Source organism: Schistocerca nitens, chromosome 1 (genome assembly GCF_023898315.1).
Source record: "Schistocerca nitens isolate TAMUIC-IGC-003100 chromosome 1, iqSchNite1.1, whole genome shotgun sequence".
Taxonomy (NCBI): domain Eukaryota; kingdom Metazoa; phylum Arthropoda; class Insecta; order Orthoptera; family Acrididae; genus Schistocerca; species Schistocerca nitens.
Window position 1 is genome coordinate 891,641,766 of NC_064614.1, and position 15,632 is coordinate 891,657,397.

Here is a 15,632-nt window from a genome sequence, read left to right on the forward strand (position 1 = left end):
GTGGCACGGGATACATGCGGACGTGCATTGTCCTGTTGGAACAGCAAGTTCCCTTGCCGGTCTAGGAATGGTAGAACGATGGGTTCGATGACGGTTTGGATGTACCGTGCACTATTCAGTGTCCCCTCGACGATCACCATTGCTGTACGGCCAGTGTAGGAGATCGCTCCCCACACCATGATGCCGGGTGTTGGCCCTGTGTGCCTCGGTCGTATGCAGTCCTGATTGTGGCGCTCACCTGCACGGCGCCAAACACGCATACGACCATCATTGGCACCAAGGCAGAAGCGACTCTCATCGCTGAAGACGACATGTCTCCATTCGTCCCTCCATTCACGCCTGTCGCGACACCACTGGAGGCGGGCTGCACGATGTTGGGGCGTGAGCGGAAGACGGCCTAACGGTGTGCGGGACCGTAGCCCGGCTTCATGGAGACGGTTGCGAATGGTCCTCGCCGATACCCCAGGAGCAACAGTGTCCCTAATTTGCTGGGAAGTGGCGGTGCGGTCCCCTACGGCACTGCGTAGGATCCTACGGTCTTGGCGTGCATCCGTGCGTCGCTGCGGTCCGGTCCCAGGTCGACGGGCACGTGCACCTTCCGCCGACCACTGGAGACAACATCGATGTACTGTGGAGACCTCACGCCCCACGTGTTGAGCAATTCGGCGGTACGTCCACCCAGCCTCCCGCATGCCCACTATACGCCCTCGCTCAAAGTCCGTCAACTGCACATACGGTTCACGTCCACGCTGTCGCGGCATGCTACCAGTGTTAAAGACTGCGATGGAGCTCCGTATGCCACGGCAAACTGGCTGACACTGACGGCGGCGGTGCACAAATGCTGCGCAGCTAGCGCCATTCAACGGCCAACACCGCGGTTCCTGGTGTGTCCGCTGTGCCGTGCGTGTGATCATTGCTTGTACAGCCCTCTCGCAGTGTCCGGAGCAAGTATGGTGTGTTCTTTTTTCCATTTCCAGGAGTGTATTTCGGAGACAACTGCCCCATTGTGGGATTGTGCTGTTAGCTCATGATCTGGGTCATTTTTTTGCACCGATTAATAATATTTTCTTGCCTAGCTAGTTTTGTATTTTGTGTTACTGCTGCTCACTTGGACGTATGACAAAACAATTTATCATTGTTTGCTCAACTAATACTGAAGGAATAAATATGGGCTTGCAACTGTGAAACAACAACGGAACCGTGCAAAACCATTCTATTTGTGGTTGGTGCACTTTATACATAGGCGCACTCACTTGACGGTTGAAATTAGTAATGGATCCACTCACACCATTTTAACAAAACAGTTGAACCTCAGGAGGATCTCAGCTAACAACTGAACATAAGAAACTTTGTTCAAACAGGACATGCTAGACACTGTGACCAACTTTCTTAACACAGTGATCACTGGTAATGAGTCCAGGGTTTGTAGGTATGAACTAGGAACAAAGTTCCAGTCATTGCAGTGGAAGCATCCACCATAGTCAAGACCCAAAAAACTGAGGCAGGTATGCAGAAATGTGAAAATTATGCTGAAAGCAAGGGGAAACTACAGCCATAATTTTTCCCGTCGGCATGCAGCTTTACTGTATGGTTAAATGATGATGGTGTCCTCTTGGGTAAAATATTCCGGAGGTAAAATAGTCCCCCATTCGGATATCCGGGCGGGGACTACTCAAGAGGACGTCGTCATCAGGAGAAAGGAAACTGGCATTCTACGGATCGGAGCGTGGAATGTCAGATCCCTTAATAGGGCAGGTAGGTTAGAAAATTTAAAAAGGGAAATGGATAGGTTGAAGTTAGATATAGTGGGACAAGACTTTTGGTCAGGCGAATACAGGATCATAAATACAAAATCAAATAGGGGTAATGCAGGAGTAGCTTTAATAATGAATAGGAAAATAGGAGTGCGGGTAAGCTACTACAAACAGCATAGTGAACGCATTATTGTCACCAAGATAGACACGAAGCCCACGCCTACTACAGTAGTACAAGTTTATATGCCAACTAGTTCTGCAGATTACGAAAAAATTGAAGAAATTTATGATGAAATAAAAGAAATTATTCAGATAATGAAGGGAGACGAAAATTTAATAGTGATGGGAGACTGGAATTCGGTAGTAGGAAAAGGGAGAGAGGGAAACGTAGTAGGTGAATATGGATTGGGACTAAGAAATGAAAGAGGAAGCCGCTTGGTAGAATTTTGCACAGAGCACAACTTAATCATAGCTAACACTTGGTTCAAGAATCATGAAAGAAGGTTGTATTCATGGAAGAACCCTGGAGATACTGACAGGTTTCAGATAGATTATATAATGGTAAGACAGATATTTAGGAACCAGGTTTTAAATTGTAAGACATTTGCAGGGGCAGATGTGGACTCTGACCACAATCTATTGGTTATGAACTGTAGATTAAAACTGAAGAAACTGCAAAAAGGTGGGAATTTAAGGAGATGGGATCTGGATAAACTGACTAAACCACAGGTTCTACAGAGTTTCAGGGAGAGTGTAAGGGAACAAATGGCAGGACTGGGGGAAAGCAATACAGTAGAGGAAGAATGGGTAGCTTTGAGGGATGAAGTAGTGAAGGCAGCAGAGGATCAAGTAGGTAAAAAGATGAGGGCTAGTAGAAATCCTTCGTTAACAGAAGAAATATTGAATTTAATTGATGAAAGGAGAAAATATAAAAATGCAGTAATGAAGCAGGCAAAAAGGAATACAAACGTCTCAAAAATGAGAACAACAGGAAGCGCAAATTGGCTAAGCAGGGATGGCTAGAGGACAAATGTAAGGATGTAGAGGCTTATCTCATGAGGGGTAAGATAGATACTGCTTACAGGAAAATTAAAGAGACCTTTGGAGAAAAGAGAACCACTTGCATGAATATCAAGAGCTCAGATGGAAACCCAGTTCTAAGCAAAGAAGGGAAAGCAGAAAGGTGGAAGGAATATATAGAGGGTCTATACAGGGGCGATATTCTTGAGGACAATATTATGGAAATGGAAGAGGAGGTAGATGAAGATGAAATGGGAGATATGATACTGCGTGAAGAGTTTGACAGAGCACTGAAAGACCTAAGTCGAAACAAGGCCCCAGGAGTAGACCTCATTCCATTAGAACTACTGACAGCCTTGGGAGAGCCAGTCCTGACAAAACTCTACCATCTGGTGAGCAAGATGTATGAGACAGGCGAAATTCCCTCAGACTTCAAGAAGAATATAATAATTCCAATCCCAAAGAAAGCAGGTGTTGACAGATGTGAAAATTACCGAACTATCAGTTTAATAAGTCACGGTTGCAAAATACTAACGCGAATTCTTTACAGACGAATGGAAAAGCTAGTAGAAGCCGACCTCGGGGAAGATCAGTTTGGATTCTGTAGAAATGTTGCAACACGTGAGGCAATACAGACCCTATGACTTATCTTGAAAGCTAGATTAAGGAAAGGCAAACCAACGTTTCTAGCATTTGTAGACTTAGAGAAAGCTTTTGACAATGTTGACTGGAATACTCTCTTTCAAATTCTGAAGGTGGCAGGGGTAAAATACAGGGAGCGAAAGGCTATTTACAATTTGTACAGAAACCATATGGCAGTTATAATAGTCGAGGGGCATGAAAGGGAAGCAGTGGTCGGGAAGGGAGTAAGACAGGGTTGTAGCCTATCACCGATGTTATTCAATCTTTATATTGAGCAAGCAGTGAAAGAAACAAAAGAAAAATTCAGTGTAGGTATTAAAATCCATGGAGAAGAAATAAAAACTTTGAGGTTCGCTGATGACATTGTAATTCTGTCAGAGACAGCAAAGGACTTTGAAGAGCAGTTGAACAGAATGGATAGTGTCTTGAAAGGAGGATGTAAGATGAACATTAACAAAAGCAAAATGAGGATAATGGAATGTAGTCTAATTAATTCAGGTGATGCTGAGGTTATTAGATTAGGAAATGAGACACTTAAAGTAGTAAAGGAGTTTTGCTATTTGGGGAGCAAAATAACTGATGATGGTCTAAGTAGGGAGGATATAAAATGTAGACTGGCAATGGCAAGGAAAGCGTTGCTGAAGAAGAGAAATTTGTTAACATCGAGTATAGATTTAAGTGTCAGGAAGTCTTTTCTGAAAGTATTTGTATGGAGTGTAGCCATGTATGGAAGTGAAAATGGACAATAACTAGTTTGGACAAGAAGAGAATAGAAGCTTTTTAAATGTGGTGCTACAGAAGAATTCTGAAGATTAGATGGGTAGATCACATAACTAATGAGGAGGTATTGAATAGGATTGGGGAGAAGAGAAGTTTGTGGCTCAACTTGACTAGAAGAAGGGATCGATTGGTAGGACATGTTCTGAGGCATCAAGGGATCACCAAATTAGTATTGGAGGGCAGCGTGGAGGCTAAAAATCGTAGAGGGAGACCAAGAGATCAGTACACTAAGCAGATTCAAAAGGATGTAGGTTGCAGTAGGTACTGGGAGATGAAGAAGCTTGCACAGGATAGAGTAGCATGGAGAGCTGCATCAAAAGCAGTCTCAGGACTGAAGACCACAACAACAACATGCTGACTGTCTTGTTTTCGACTCCATGGTGCGGGCCATCACAAGTATGCCTCAGAAGGTACTGATGTCAATAAGGAATACTACCAAGAGATTCTGTTTTGCTTTTATGAAGCAGTGAGATGTGAATGCCCAGACTCAAAGGCAGCAAGCTGTTGGTCTCTTCACTAAGGTAACACACCTACTAATCATTCTCAATTAGTTCTGAGTTTTTTGGCCAAACACGACACAGATATGGTTTGTCCGCCACACTAGTCTCGTGACCTAGCAATGAGTGACTTCTGGCTTTTCCTAAACTGTAAAAGATTCTGAAAGGACCAGATTGCGAAACAGGAAAGACATTGTGCAGAATTTGACGGAGCAGCTGTGCACCATACCAAAAGAGGCTTACCACCGATGCTTCCCACTATGGCAGCAGCATTGGGAAATGTTTGCAGATGCTATAGGGGACTATTCTGAAGGTGACTAGGGTCACAACAATTGTACCTGAATAAAGATTGATTTTGTAAATAAAAGTTCAATACTTTTTGAACAGCCCTTGCATGCATTTTTATTGAAACTATCACTGAACTGACTGCCATGTAGTAGGACAACCACCACATCTGTTAACTGTTATAAACATGTCACTACTGAGGAGTGAAATAAATAATCTGCCGAGTCAAATTGTAATTTAATATTCATGTAAACAATTTTGACACATTACACATCCATTGTGAACTCGTTACTATACGGACACATGGAACATGATATAAATACTCATAAATAAAAAAAATATAGGAAAGGCAACCACTCACCTATTGTGGATGATGAGTGGAAGCATAGAAACACAACAGGAAACAACATTCGCAACAGCTCTTTTTCTAGCAAAAGCACACACATTCATGAGCGCGTGCGCGCACGCACGCACGCACGCACGCACACGCACACGCACACACACACACACACACACACACACACACACATGGCCAAAGCAAGGCTTGCATTTGGGTGTATTTGTGGTTAAGTGTGTACTATTACTAGAAAAAGAGCTAGTGCTTGAAAGCTAGTGTAGCTGCTGTTTTCTGTTATGTGTTTCTATGCTCCAAGCATTGATTCACTATAGGTGTGTCATTGCCTTTCTTTATTTTATGAAACCTAAATTATTTAACAATATACAAAAAAATAGAAAGTATGTAAGTAGCACTGTTACACGTCTATGTTCCATTCATCAATTGGTTGCATATCCACATTTAAAACTGCAACAGCAATTTCTCATTCATCCAGTCCACTATTTTTAGCAAAGTTTGCAAAATCCTGTAGGTTGTGAAATTCTTGTAATACATCAGTGCTGAGAGATAATGCTTACCTGTGGTATCAGAACATGCCCCATGGACAGCATTCCAAGGCCACCCAACTCCTTTGGAGTGTAGAACACAACAGGGGGAAACCTTGAAGGCATTTTTGAGTTGAGACCAATTTTTATACGGGTCTGAATTTTATTTTCACATTTCACAAGAAGATCAAGCAGCTCCTGAGTGTTTACTACTGCTTCTCTGAAGTATGTCATAAGCCCAATCAATGCTGTGTTCCATTTGTTCACAATCTGTGTACAGATTATAAATGAAAAGGTGAAATGAGTCAGTGTCAAATACAGTTTATGTAATTAGTCATTATCCATAACACCCTGCATAATTATAATAGGATTGGATTGATAAAAAATCTACTCACTAAGTGGTGGCAGGAGAAAACATACACCAAAATTAAAGAGCTTTCAGAGTCAGCTAATCTTTCTTCTGGCAGATGGGTTCAACAGGAAGGAAGAGGAATGAAGGTAAAGGTCTGGCAAGGCTCAGGAAATGGGGAGAGTTACAGGAAGTTGTCCAGCAACCCCCCACCCCCACTTGCTAAACCTTGCCAGTCTTTTCCTTTCAGCCTTCGTCCTCCCGCTTCAACCCTTCTATCAGAAGAAAGAGCCACTGGCTCTGAAAGCTTGCAAATTTCCTTAACTTTAAGATACATTTTCTCCTGCCGCGACTTGGCGAGTAAATTTTTTATCCATACAATTACATCATATTGTCAAAAATTGAATATTTATGTTGACATATTAACCCTGCATAATTAATTACACCAATTTTTACACACACACACACACACACACACACACACAACACAGGAACGGTACATTTCAACTTAAGGTTTTAAAATTTGGTAACTCAAAAATTGAGCACTATGTTCACTTAAGATAATTAATTAGTTTCATTTTTTGTGATCTCTGTTGTAGTTGTTGTTGTTGTTGTTGTCGTCTTCAGTCCAAACACTGGTTTGATGCAGCTCTCCATGCTAATCAAATTCCCTCAGCAACACCTGATTTAATCTAACTACATTCAATTATCCTCGTTTTGCTTTTATTGATGTTCATCTTATATCCACCTTTCAAGACACTGTCCATTCCGTTCAACTGTTCTTAAAAGTCCTTTGCTGCCTGTAATAAAACTAAAATGTCACTGGCAAATCTCAAGGTTTTTATTTCTTCTTTGGTTTTCTTTAGTGCTTGTTCAATGTATAGATTAAGTAACACAAGGGATAGGCTACAATCCTGTCTCACTCCCTTCTCAATCATTGCTTCCCAATCGTGCGCCTCGACTCTCTTAACTGCCATCTGGTCTCTCTACAAATTGGCTATAGCCTGTCACTCCCTGTATTTTATCCCTGCCACCTTCAGAATTTGAAAGACAGTACTCCAGTCAGCACTGTCAAAAGCTTTCTCCAAGTCTACAAATGCTATAAACGTAGGTTTGCCTTTTTTTAATCTAGCTTCTAAGATAAGTCATGCGGACAGTATTGTCCCGCATGTTCCAACATTTTTACGGTATACAAACTGATCTTCCCCATGGCCAGCTTATACCAGTTTTTCCATTCATCTGTAAAGAATTCGTGTTAGTATTTTGCAACGGTGACTTATTAAAATGATAGTTCAGTAATTTTCAAACCTGCCAACACTTGCTTTCTTTGGAATTTGAATTCCTATATTCTTCTTGAAGTCCGAGAGTATTTCGCCTGTCTCATAGATCTTGACCACCAGATGGAAGATTTTGGTCATGGCTGGCTCTCCCAAGGCTATCAGTAGTTCTAACGGAATGTTGTCTAATCCCAAGGCCTTGTTTCTACTTAGGTCTTTCTTTCAGTGGTCTGTCCAATTCTTCACACCATATCATATCTCCCATCTCATGTTCATCTACGGCCTCTTCACTTTCCATAATATTGTTTTTAAGTGCATCGCCCTTGTATAGACCCTCTACATACTCATTCCACCTTTTGGTTTTCCCTTTTTTGCTTGAGACTGAGTTCACCATCTGAGCTCTTTGGTATTCACACAGGTGGTTCTCTTATTTTTCTGTAGGCAGCATCTATCTTACCCCTTGCGATAAATGTTTCTACATCCTTATATTTGTTCTCTAACTATTCCCACTTAGCCATTTTGCACTTGCTGTCAATCTCATTTTTGAGATGCTTTTATTCCTTTTCGCCTGCTTCATTTACTGCATTTTTATATTTTCTACTTTAATCAATTAAATTCAATATCTCTTCTGTTACCCAAGGATTTCTACTAGCCCTCATCATTTTACGTACTTGTTTTCTCTGCTGCATTCACTATTTCATCTCTCAAAGCTACTCATTCTTCTACTGTATTACTTTCCCCTGTCCTTGTCATTCGATCCCTAATGCTCCCTCTGAAACACTCTACAACTTTTATTTCTTTCAGTTTATCCAGGTCCCATCTCCATAAATTCCTACCTTTCCGCAGTTTCAATCTATAGTTCATAATCAGTAAATTGTGGTCAGAGTCCACATCTGCCGCAGGAAATGTCTTACAATTTAAAACCTGGTTCCTAAATCTCTGTCTTACCATTACATAATCAATCTCAAACCTTCCAGTGTCTCCAGGTCTCTTCCACATATACAATTTTTCCTGATTCTTAAACCAAATGTTAGCATTGATTACATTATGTTCTGTGCAACATTCTACCAGGCGGTTTCCTCTTTCATTCCTTACCACCAGTCCATATTCAGCTTCTACTTTCCCTTCTATTCCTTTTCCTAACATCGAATTCCTGTCCCCCATGACTATTAAATTTTCATCTCCCTTAACTACATGAAACATTTCTTTTATCTCGTAATGCATTTCTTTAATCTCTTCACCATCTGCGGAGCTTGTTGGCATATAAAATTGTACTACTGTAGTGGGTGTGGGTTTCATGCCTGTCTTGGCTACAATAATGTTTTCACTATGCTGTCCACAGTAGCTTATGCACTTTTTTTTATTCATTATTAAAGCTACTCCTGCATTACCCTTATTTGATTTTGTATTTATAAACCTGTATTCATCTGACCACAAATCCTGTTCCTCCTGCCACCGAACTTAACTAATTCCCACAATATCTAATTTTAAACTATCCATTTCCCTTTTTAAATTTTCTAACCTACCTATCTGATTAAGGGCTCTCACATTCCAAGCTCCGATCCGTAGAACGCCAGTTTTGTTTCTCCTGATAATGACGTCCTCTTGAGTAGTTCCCACCCGGAGGCCCGTATGGGGGATTATTTTACCTCCAGAATATTTTACCCAAGAGGACATCATCATCATTTAACCACACAGAAAAGCTGCATACCCCCAGGAAAAATGATGGCTGTAATTTATCCTTGCTTTCAACCATTCTTAGTACCAGCACAGCAATGCTGTTTTGGTTGATGTTACGAAAGTTCAGTCAATCATCCCGACTGTTGCCCCAGCAACTACTGTAAAGGCTGCTGCCCCTCTTCAGGAACCCCACATTTGTCTTGCCTCTTAACAGATACCCCTCTGTTGTCATTGCACCTACAGTACAGCTATCTGCATCGCTGAGGTAGACAATCCTCTCCACCAATGGCAAGTTCCAGGTTTCTTCGGGTGGGGGGTGGGCAGTTGTGATCCCTATGGGAGCTATATGGAAAGGCAGCTGCACATTCCTCACTTACAGTGGTTCTTGAAACTTTTTAAGCAGGCTTTTTTGGGACAGCTGATATCTATCATCAAGAGAGTGTCAGTTCAGGCTTTTCCATTATACCCTCTCACAGATCAAATGAAGCTGTGACCATTCATACTGCCAGTCCCGCCCTATCAGCCCTATCTGGTAAGGGCCCCACACACTTTAGCAATACTCTACAATTGATTGCTCACGAGTTATTTAATCACTCTCCTCTGAAGGCTTTTCATTTTCCCATCATTCTACCCATAAACTGAAGTCTGCCATCTGCTTTACCGTCAACGGAGCCTATGTGATTATTCTACCTCATGTCCCCACAAATTGTTATACCTAAGGATTTGTATGAGTTGACTGATAATGTGGTTTGGGTTTTTCATAATCTCCGAAATCTTAGCAACACAATTTTATCATCTCACAACAATGCAACATTATTGTTGTACTATAGCAAACGCTATTTCAGAATTTGATGTGTAACTATTACATTATATAATTTTATGAAATACAACTGCTGCCTGTACTAGTAGTGGAATAAAACAATTAGTTGCTGCTGTGGATGTGGATACCATGTTTCATTTATGAATTACTCACCAACCCTGAAGAATGGTATGCTTAACATATTTACAAAAACTGAACCTGCAATTCTATTCTCCCTATTTTACTATTAATTGTTTAAATTATTACTCGTCATTCCAGTAAGTGTAATAGGATACAAACATTTTTCAAGGTTTTTCTTTAGGAAAAACTGACAAGATATGGCAGATCATATATCATCTCACTTGCCTTAAGAATTTTATTCACTATGGCCTCTATAAAGGACATTTCATTTCCAGAACCACAATGATCTGACATTCACTACGAGATAAAAATCATCAGATTCCTGGTCAGCCTAAGCAAACAACCGACAGGATAATAGGCAGACCTGAAATCCAATAATTTTTGTCTGTAAACACAGTTGTGCTACAGCTTAAAAACCAAATGCTGAATTAACTAGATACAACTGCTATCCTTAAAAATAGCTGTCTCTCTGCAAGGAATTTGAGAATAGCTATTTTCTGAAGAATTTTTACCTTTTATGTAAGTGGAAATCCCTTTCCAAGTTTTAAACATTTTTGGAAAAATGACCAAGTAAACAAAATAATAATGTTATTATACTGATAAATAGAGCACTAGTAAGCTTTCTCAACACAACTAGAACATTACATTTTTCTCGTATAACATTTGCTAATGTTTTCTGATACACATCCATGAAAATGCATTCATTTTTGTACATACTCAACCTACCTTGGTAAATGTTGTTGATCCACTAGCCATTAATATCTGCCTGACTCTGTTATGGAAACGTTGCAACGATTCTTCATCAACTCTTAAAAAGCACTGAGCTGTTCTTTCTTTCGTTACTTCATTCTGTAGGTTCCACACACCATCCCGATGTGTAAATTCTTCGTGGGTTGTTCGGCACTATAATAAATGAATATTATCAATTCTCATTCTGACATCATTAGAAATGACTACTTTTATCAGTACACTATAGCACCACAAAATATTTATTTCTCTGAAATGACTGCTATTTGCATTATAAAACAAAATTTTATCTCAGATATTGCTAAAATGAAATGGAAATAGAAATTTAAACATATATGAAGTCTACGGCCCAGAATTTCAGTCTCTATAGTATAGGCTGTTCCAGCTCAATTGCCCACTCACAGACACCTGGTTGTCTACAGACAGAGGTGGACAAATAGCTGTTGTGCAGACAGGCACTCAGGTAGCCCGCTCTAGTGTATTTAATTGTAATGCACTGGTTGAGTGCACAGAGGTGTGTTTAGCACTTGCATAAAACACATGAAACAGGACCATCTGGTGATTAACTTATGAATCTATGCTAGTTGTGCCTGCCTGAGGGCAACCTGAGGGGCACCACAAACCTATGGGACAGCATTAGAACAGGCTGTTCTATAGTCTCAAAACTTTTGTAATCTAACATTATCGTAACTATGTATACAACAAAATGTTAATTATTTAAAATCACAACCACAAAACATACTCACCTTTGGTAAAATTCTGCATTCAAACCCACTCATGTTAAAAAGTAAATTTGGATTATCCTTGGAATAAACACTAACAAAGCTGTTCTCCCACTGAATTGTCGTCGTAGAACGTGGAAGACGATTCTTGATGTCCCAGAAAACAGCTCGGCCACTTAAACACAAACAAAATGCCATAATAAATAAACTGAAGACATCAATCACAGTTAAATATTTTTACTATGTCATACTCACAGATTGACATCATGCTTCATAAGTCTCATTCTTGCATCACGGGGCCAACATTTCTTGTTATTGTATCCTACAATATTTTCGTTATTTGGATCTGGATGCTCTGTCAAATATCTCTGTATAAGATCTCTAGCTTCTTCAGCACTGAACCTGGAATTATATTTTTCACATTTTGAGACAAAAGAAAAAAATTAAAATTGCAATTTTTCTGTGCAATGAGAGAATGTCAACTGTACATTTTATTTATGAAAAGTTTACAACATAGTAAAGTACAATAGGCACTGGACACTGTAAGACCTATAAATATACATATTAAACAAATTCACTTTCTTCAGAACAGCTGTGATCCTCTCTTTAAGCTTGAGTGACCTGCCCCTCTTTTCTCCCAGAATACACAACACTTACTTCTGAAAATTAGGATTACTTTAATTGTTCCTATCATCATCACTGCACTTTCAGAAAGTAAGAATTCGCCAAATTTGTTAAGAAAATTCAACACCCAATTACTGAAGTTATATTTATAAATTGGACTGGCTGGCACTGTAGTTCCTGGTCTTTCGCTCCCATGCATTTGTTTGACATGGGTGTGATCCCCCACGACTGACTGGTCTGACCGTCACACGTTTTTGTTACCATGATTATTTGGTGGCACATGAAGATGAAGCTTTAAGCTTTGGAACCAGTTGTGGAATAAATTAAGAAAATTACTGCTAACTGAAGCAGATTTTTATTCTATAAATGTGTTCCTCAGTTGCGAATGTTCACATGATCAAATATTTTGCGTTGAAGTTACAGTTTTACATTCAAGACTACTCTGGAAAGTAAAGTAACTAAGAAAATTTTACGTAAACTGTTAGCATAGAATTCTAATTCTACAAGTTCATAACCCTACTCAGAATAAGGTAACAGCTTCTTCAAATACAAGACTCTCTCCCCCATACTAATTTTCCAACAGCACATTTTTACATGAATACACTTCTATATCTATTCCTATACCTATATCATATACTTACATGCAACATCAATTTCATGTTTTAAATTTAATTCAAAATAAGAAGTAAACATTAGTACACAATATCTTGGGTCAGGAGAGAATTTTGTTAAGACAAAACATCATAAGGAGAGAAACACAGGAATGGGAGCACGCAAAGAGAATCTCTCTCTCTCTCTCTCTCTCTCTCTCTCTCTCTCTCTCTCTGCGTGTGTGTGTGTGTGGGGGGGGGGGGGGGGGGCGTGAGCGAGCGAGCGACCCGGAGGGAGGGAGGGGGAGGGGGGGGGGTCAGGCACGTGCCTTAAATTGTTCAAATTGTGACTCTCAGGGTTGGTGAACAATATAATGACCTAAGTTTATGTAAAAGGTGAAGCTACAAAATCATCTCCACGTTAAATAGTTGTTTATTTTTCTCCTACGGTAGTTTATAAACTCTCTTCGCATTCCTTTCTTTGATGCCATTTTTTGCCAAAATATACAACTACAACAATCGTGATTCCTTTCCTGTACCAATAACTTACAGGTGGATGGAGGGACAAGGGATAGAAATCTCTAAAAACGTGTGCATCACTCTGTCAACAAATTACTTCTATAACATAATTGGATAGATGTAATATCTATTCACAAAGCAGCAACAGGAGAGCACCCGTACAAAGGCACAGAAATGTGTAAGGTTTTGGAGGCAGTGGCTTCATCTTCTGGCAGAAGAGTTGAAGGGGAAGGAAGAGGAGTGAATAAAAAGGACTGATGAAATATAGGAAATGAGGAGAGTTTGGGGAAGTCACCCAGAACCAAGGGTCAGGGGAGTCTTACCAGATGTTCCCCTTCAGCCCTTCTACCAGAAGCAGGAGGCACTGCTTGGAAGCTTGCAAATTTTTATACCTTTATAGCGAGTTCTCCAGCTGCTGCTTTGTGAATAGATTTTTTATTTATCCAATTAAATTAAATTTTAAAAATTGATTATTTTCATTAAAAATTACCTCTGAAAGTAAAGTGGAAAGTACATTTCTCAAATTTACATAAAGCTAGATTCAATGAAGTTATCAGCTCAAACAGTCAGAATGAACTATCCACAACTTACTAAACCAGTAACAATTTAAGTAATTTCAGCTTCTGTAAACTTAAAATCTTACCTGAAAAATATGTGAATCCTGTCAACATAACGGCAATACAGCCTGATGGGATGTGCACATTCTGTTGCAACATCCTGAAATGTGAGGAAATCATTTGGCATTTGTGGAGGTCCTGCCATCTCAGAAGCTCTCTGAAGCCCTAACACCAGCAAGTCCAACACAAGCCCATAATATTGGACTATAAATGAAGCAAACTGAAGCCCTCTTATTATGCCATAACTGTTGGTATGATTCATATCCTAGAAAAATAATAGCAAAATATTAATGCTTCAATTGATTTTAATTTAATTAATACCACATGACTTGGAAAGATTTATGTAGAGCTTGGAAACTGAAAAATCCTAGTTAATTAAGACTGAGTCACACATTACTGTCAAAAGTTTAATGTTGTCTACCACCCTCAAAGAGGACATGGGTCACATTGCTACCCCCCCCCCTAGTTACACAGAAGTACAGGGCAGTTATAATTAATAAGGGTAGCTACTCATGGAGATCGAAACTTGGTATGCTAATGCATTAATGCGAAACCGATTAGTTACAATTTTTGCCACAGGGTGTGAATCACGCACCATATACTGGTTGTATGATGGTACAACATTCACACTGTCATCTGACAAGCCATAACTTGAACAGCATGGCTATTGAGAATAGATACTGTGCACTGAGGTGAAAACTGTTTTATGTGAAAGGTACCAAATACAGTTATGCACTGAGAGAGTATTGCTGACTGAAAGGGCTGAGGGGTTGCCCAATGTCATTAAATGGTTTACAGAATACAATACTGAAATTTGAAAAGGATGGTGGGCTTAGGGTGGCACCTGCAAGAGGAAGGTGTCCTATCTCACGGGAAGTTATTGATGAGTTGCTATACCTGTAAATTACCATGCAGCACATAACCCAGGTAGTTTAAGTACCAGTGCTTGTGCAGTGTCATGAGAATTGTCTATCCCATGAGCAACAGTACAGAAAGTTTTGTGGTCTATTTTACACTGGTACCAGTACAAGATCTAGACTGTGCTCCAGCTGAAACCTCACAATTCACAGCAATGTTCTGAATTTGCTCCTTGGTTTCTGACAGAGACCAAAGTTGATGACACGACCAGGCAATAGTCTACAGAGTGATGAGGCACATTTTACACTACAGGGTGCTGTGAATACACAGAACTGCCAAATTTGGGAAACGTGCATTGTGCGCGAAGAGCCACTGCACTCTTTGTTTGGGACTGTGTGGTGTGGATTCACATGCCTCTTTATTCTTGGCCCATTCTTCTTTGAAGCGAATATACCCAGAAGGCCTGTCAACTGTAGCGTGACATATGCACATTACTGACATTTCCCTGTCACTTCCTGCTTTAGAAAAGCACAACTTTGTGGAAATCACTGTTTTCATGGAAAGTGGGGCAACATTTCGTGCCACTTGTTCAGTGTAAGATCTGCTTAATGCAACCTTTCATGAATGCATTATCTCAAGAGGTTTTCCAGATGCACAGCCTGCAAGATCACCTGAATTGAATCCACGAGACTTTTGGCTCTGAGGATATCTAAAAGAACATGCTTACCAAGGATATGTTTGGTCTCTACCTGATCTGAAGGCCAATAAACAGGAAAACATTCCTCAGACACCATTAGAACTGATGCGAGCAACTGTTGATCACATTGTTTTACGGATGCAGCATCTCGTCAA

The 15,632-nt window shown here is 40.1% G+C and overlaps 1 protein-coding gene across 1 annotated transcript in view; it reads right to left on the bottom strand.

Annotated features, from left to right (window-relative positions):
• Window positions 1-15,632, bottom strand: part of LOC126191902 (pre-mRNA-processing-splicing factor 8) — a 116,707-nt gene that overhangs the window by 37,768 nt on the left and 63,307 nt on the right. Inside the window, exons 20-24 of the mRNA XM_049932562.1 lie at window positions 13,949-14,187; window positions 11,828-11,974; window positions 11,597-11,747; window positions 10,830-11,006; window positions 5,891-6,127 (exon numbers count right to left, since the gene is read on the bottom strand). Of these exons, the coding sequence (XP_049788519.1) occupies window positions 5,891-6,127; window positions 10,830-11,006; window positions 11,597-11,747; window positions 11,828-11,974; window positions 13,949-14,187 (951 nt within the window). The remainder of the gene's footprint in view (window positions 1-5,890; window positions 6,128-10,829; window positions 11,007-11,596; window positions 11,748-11,827; window positions 11,975-13,948; window positions 14,188-15,632) is intronic.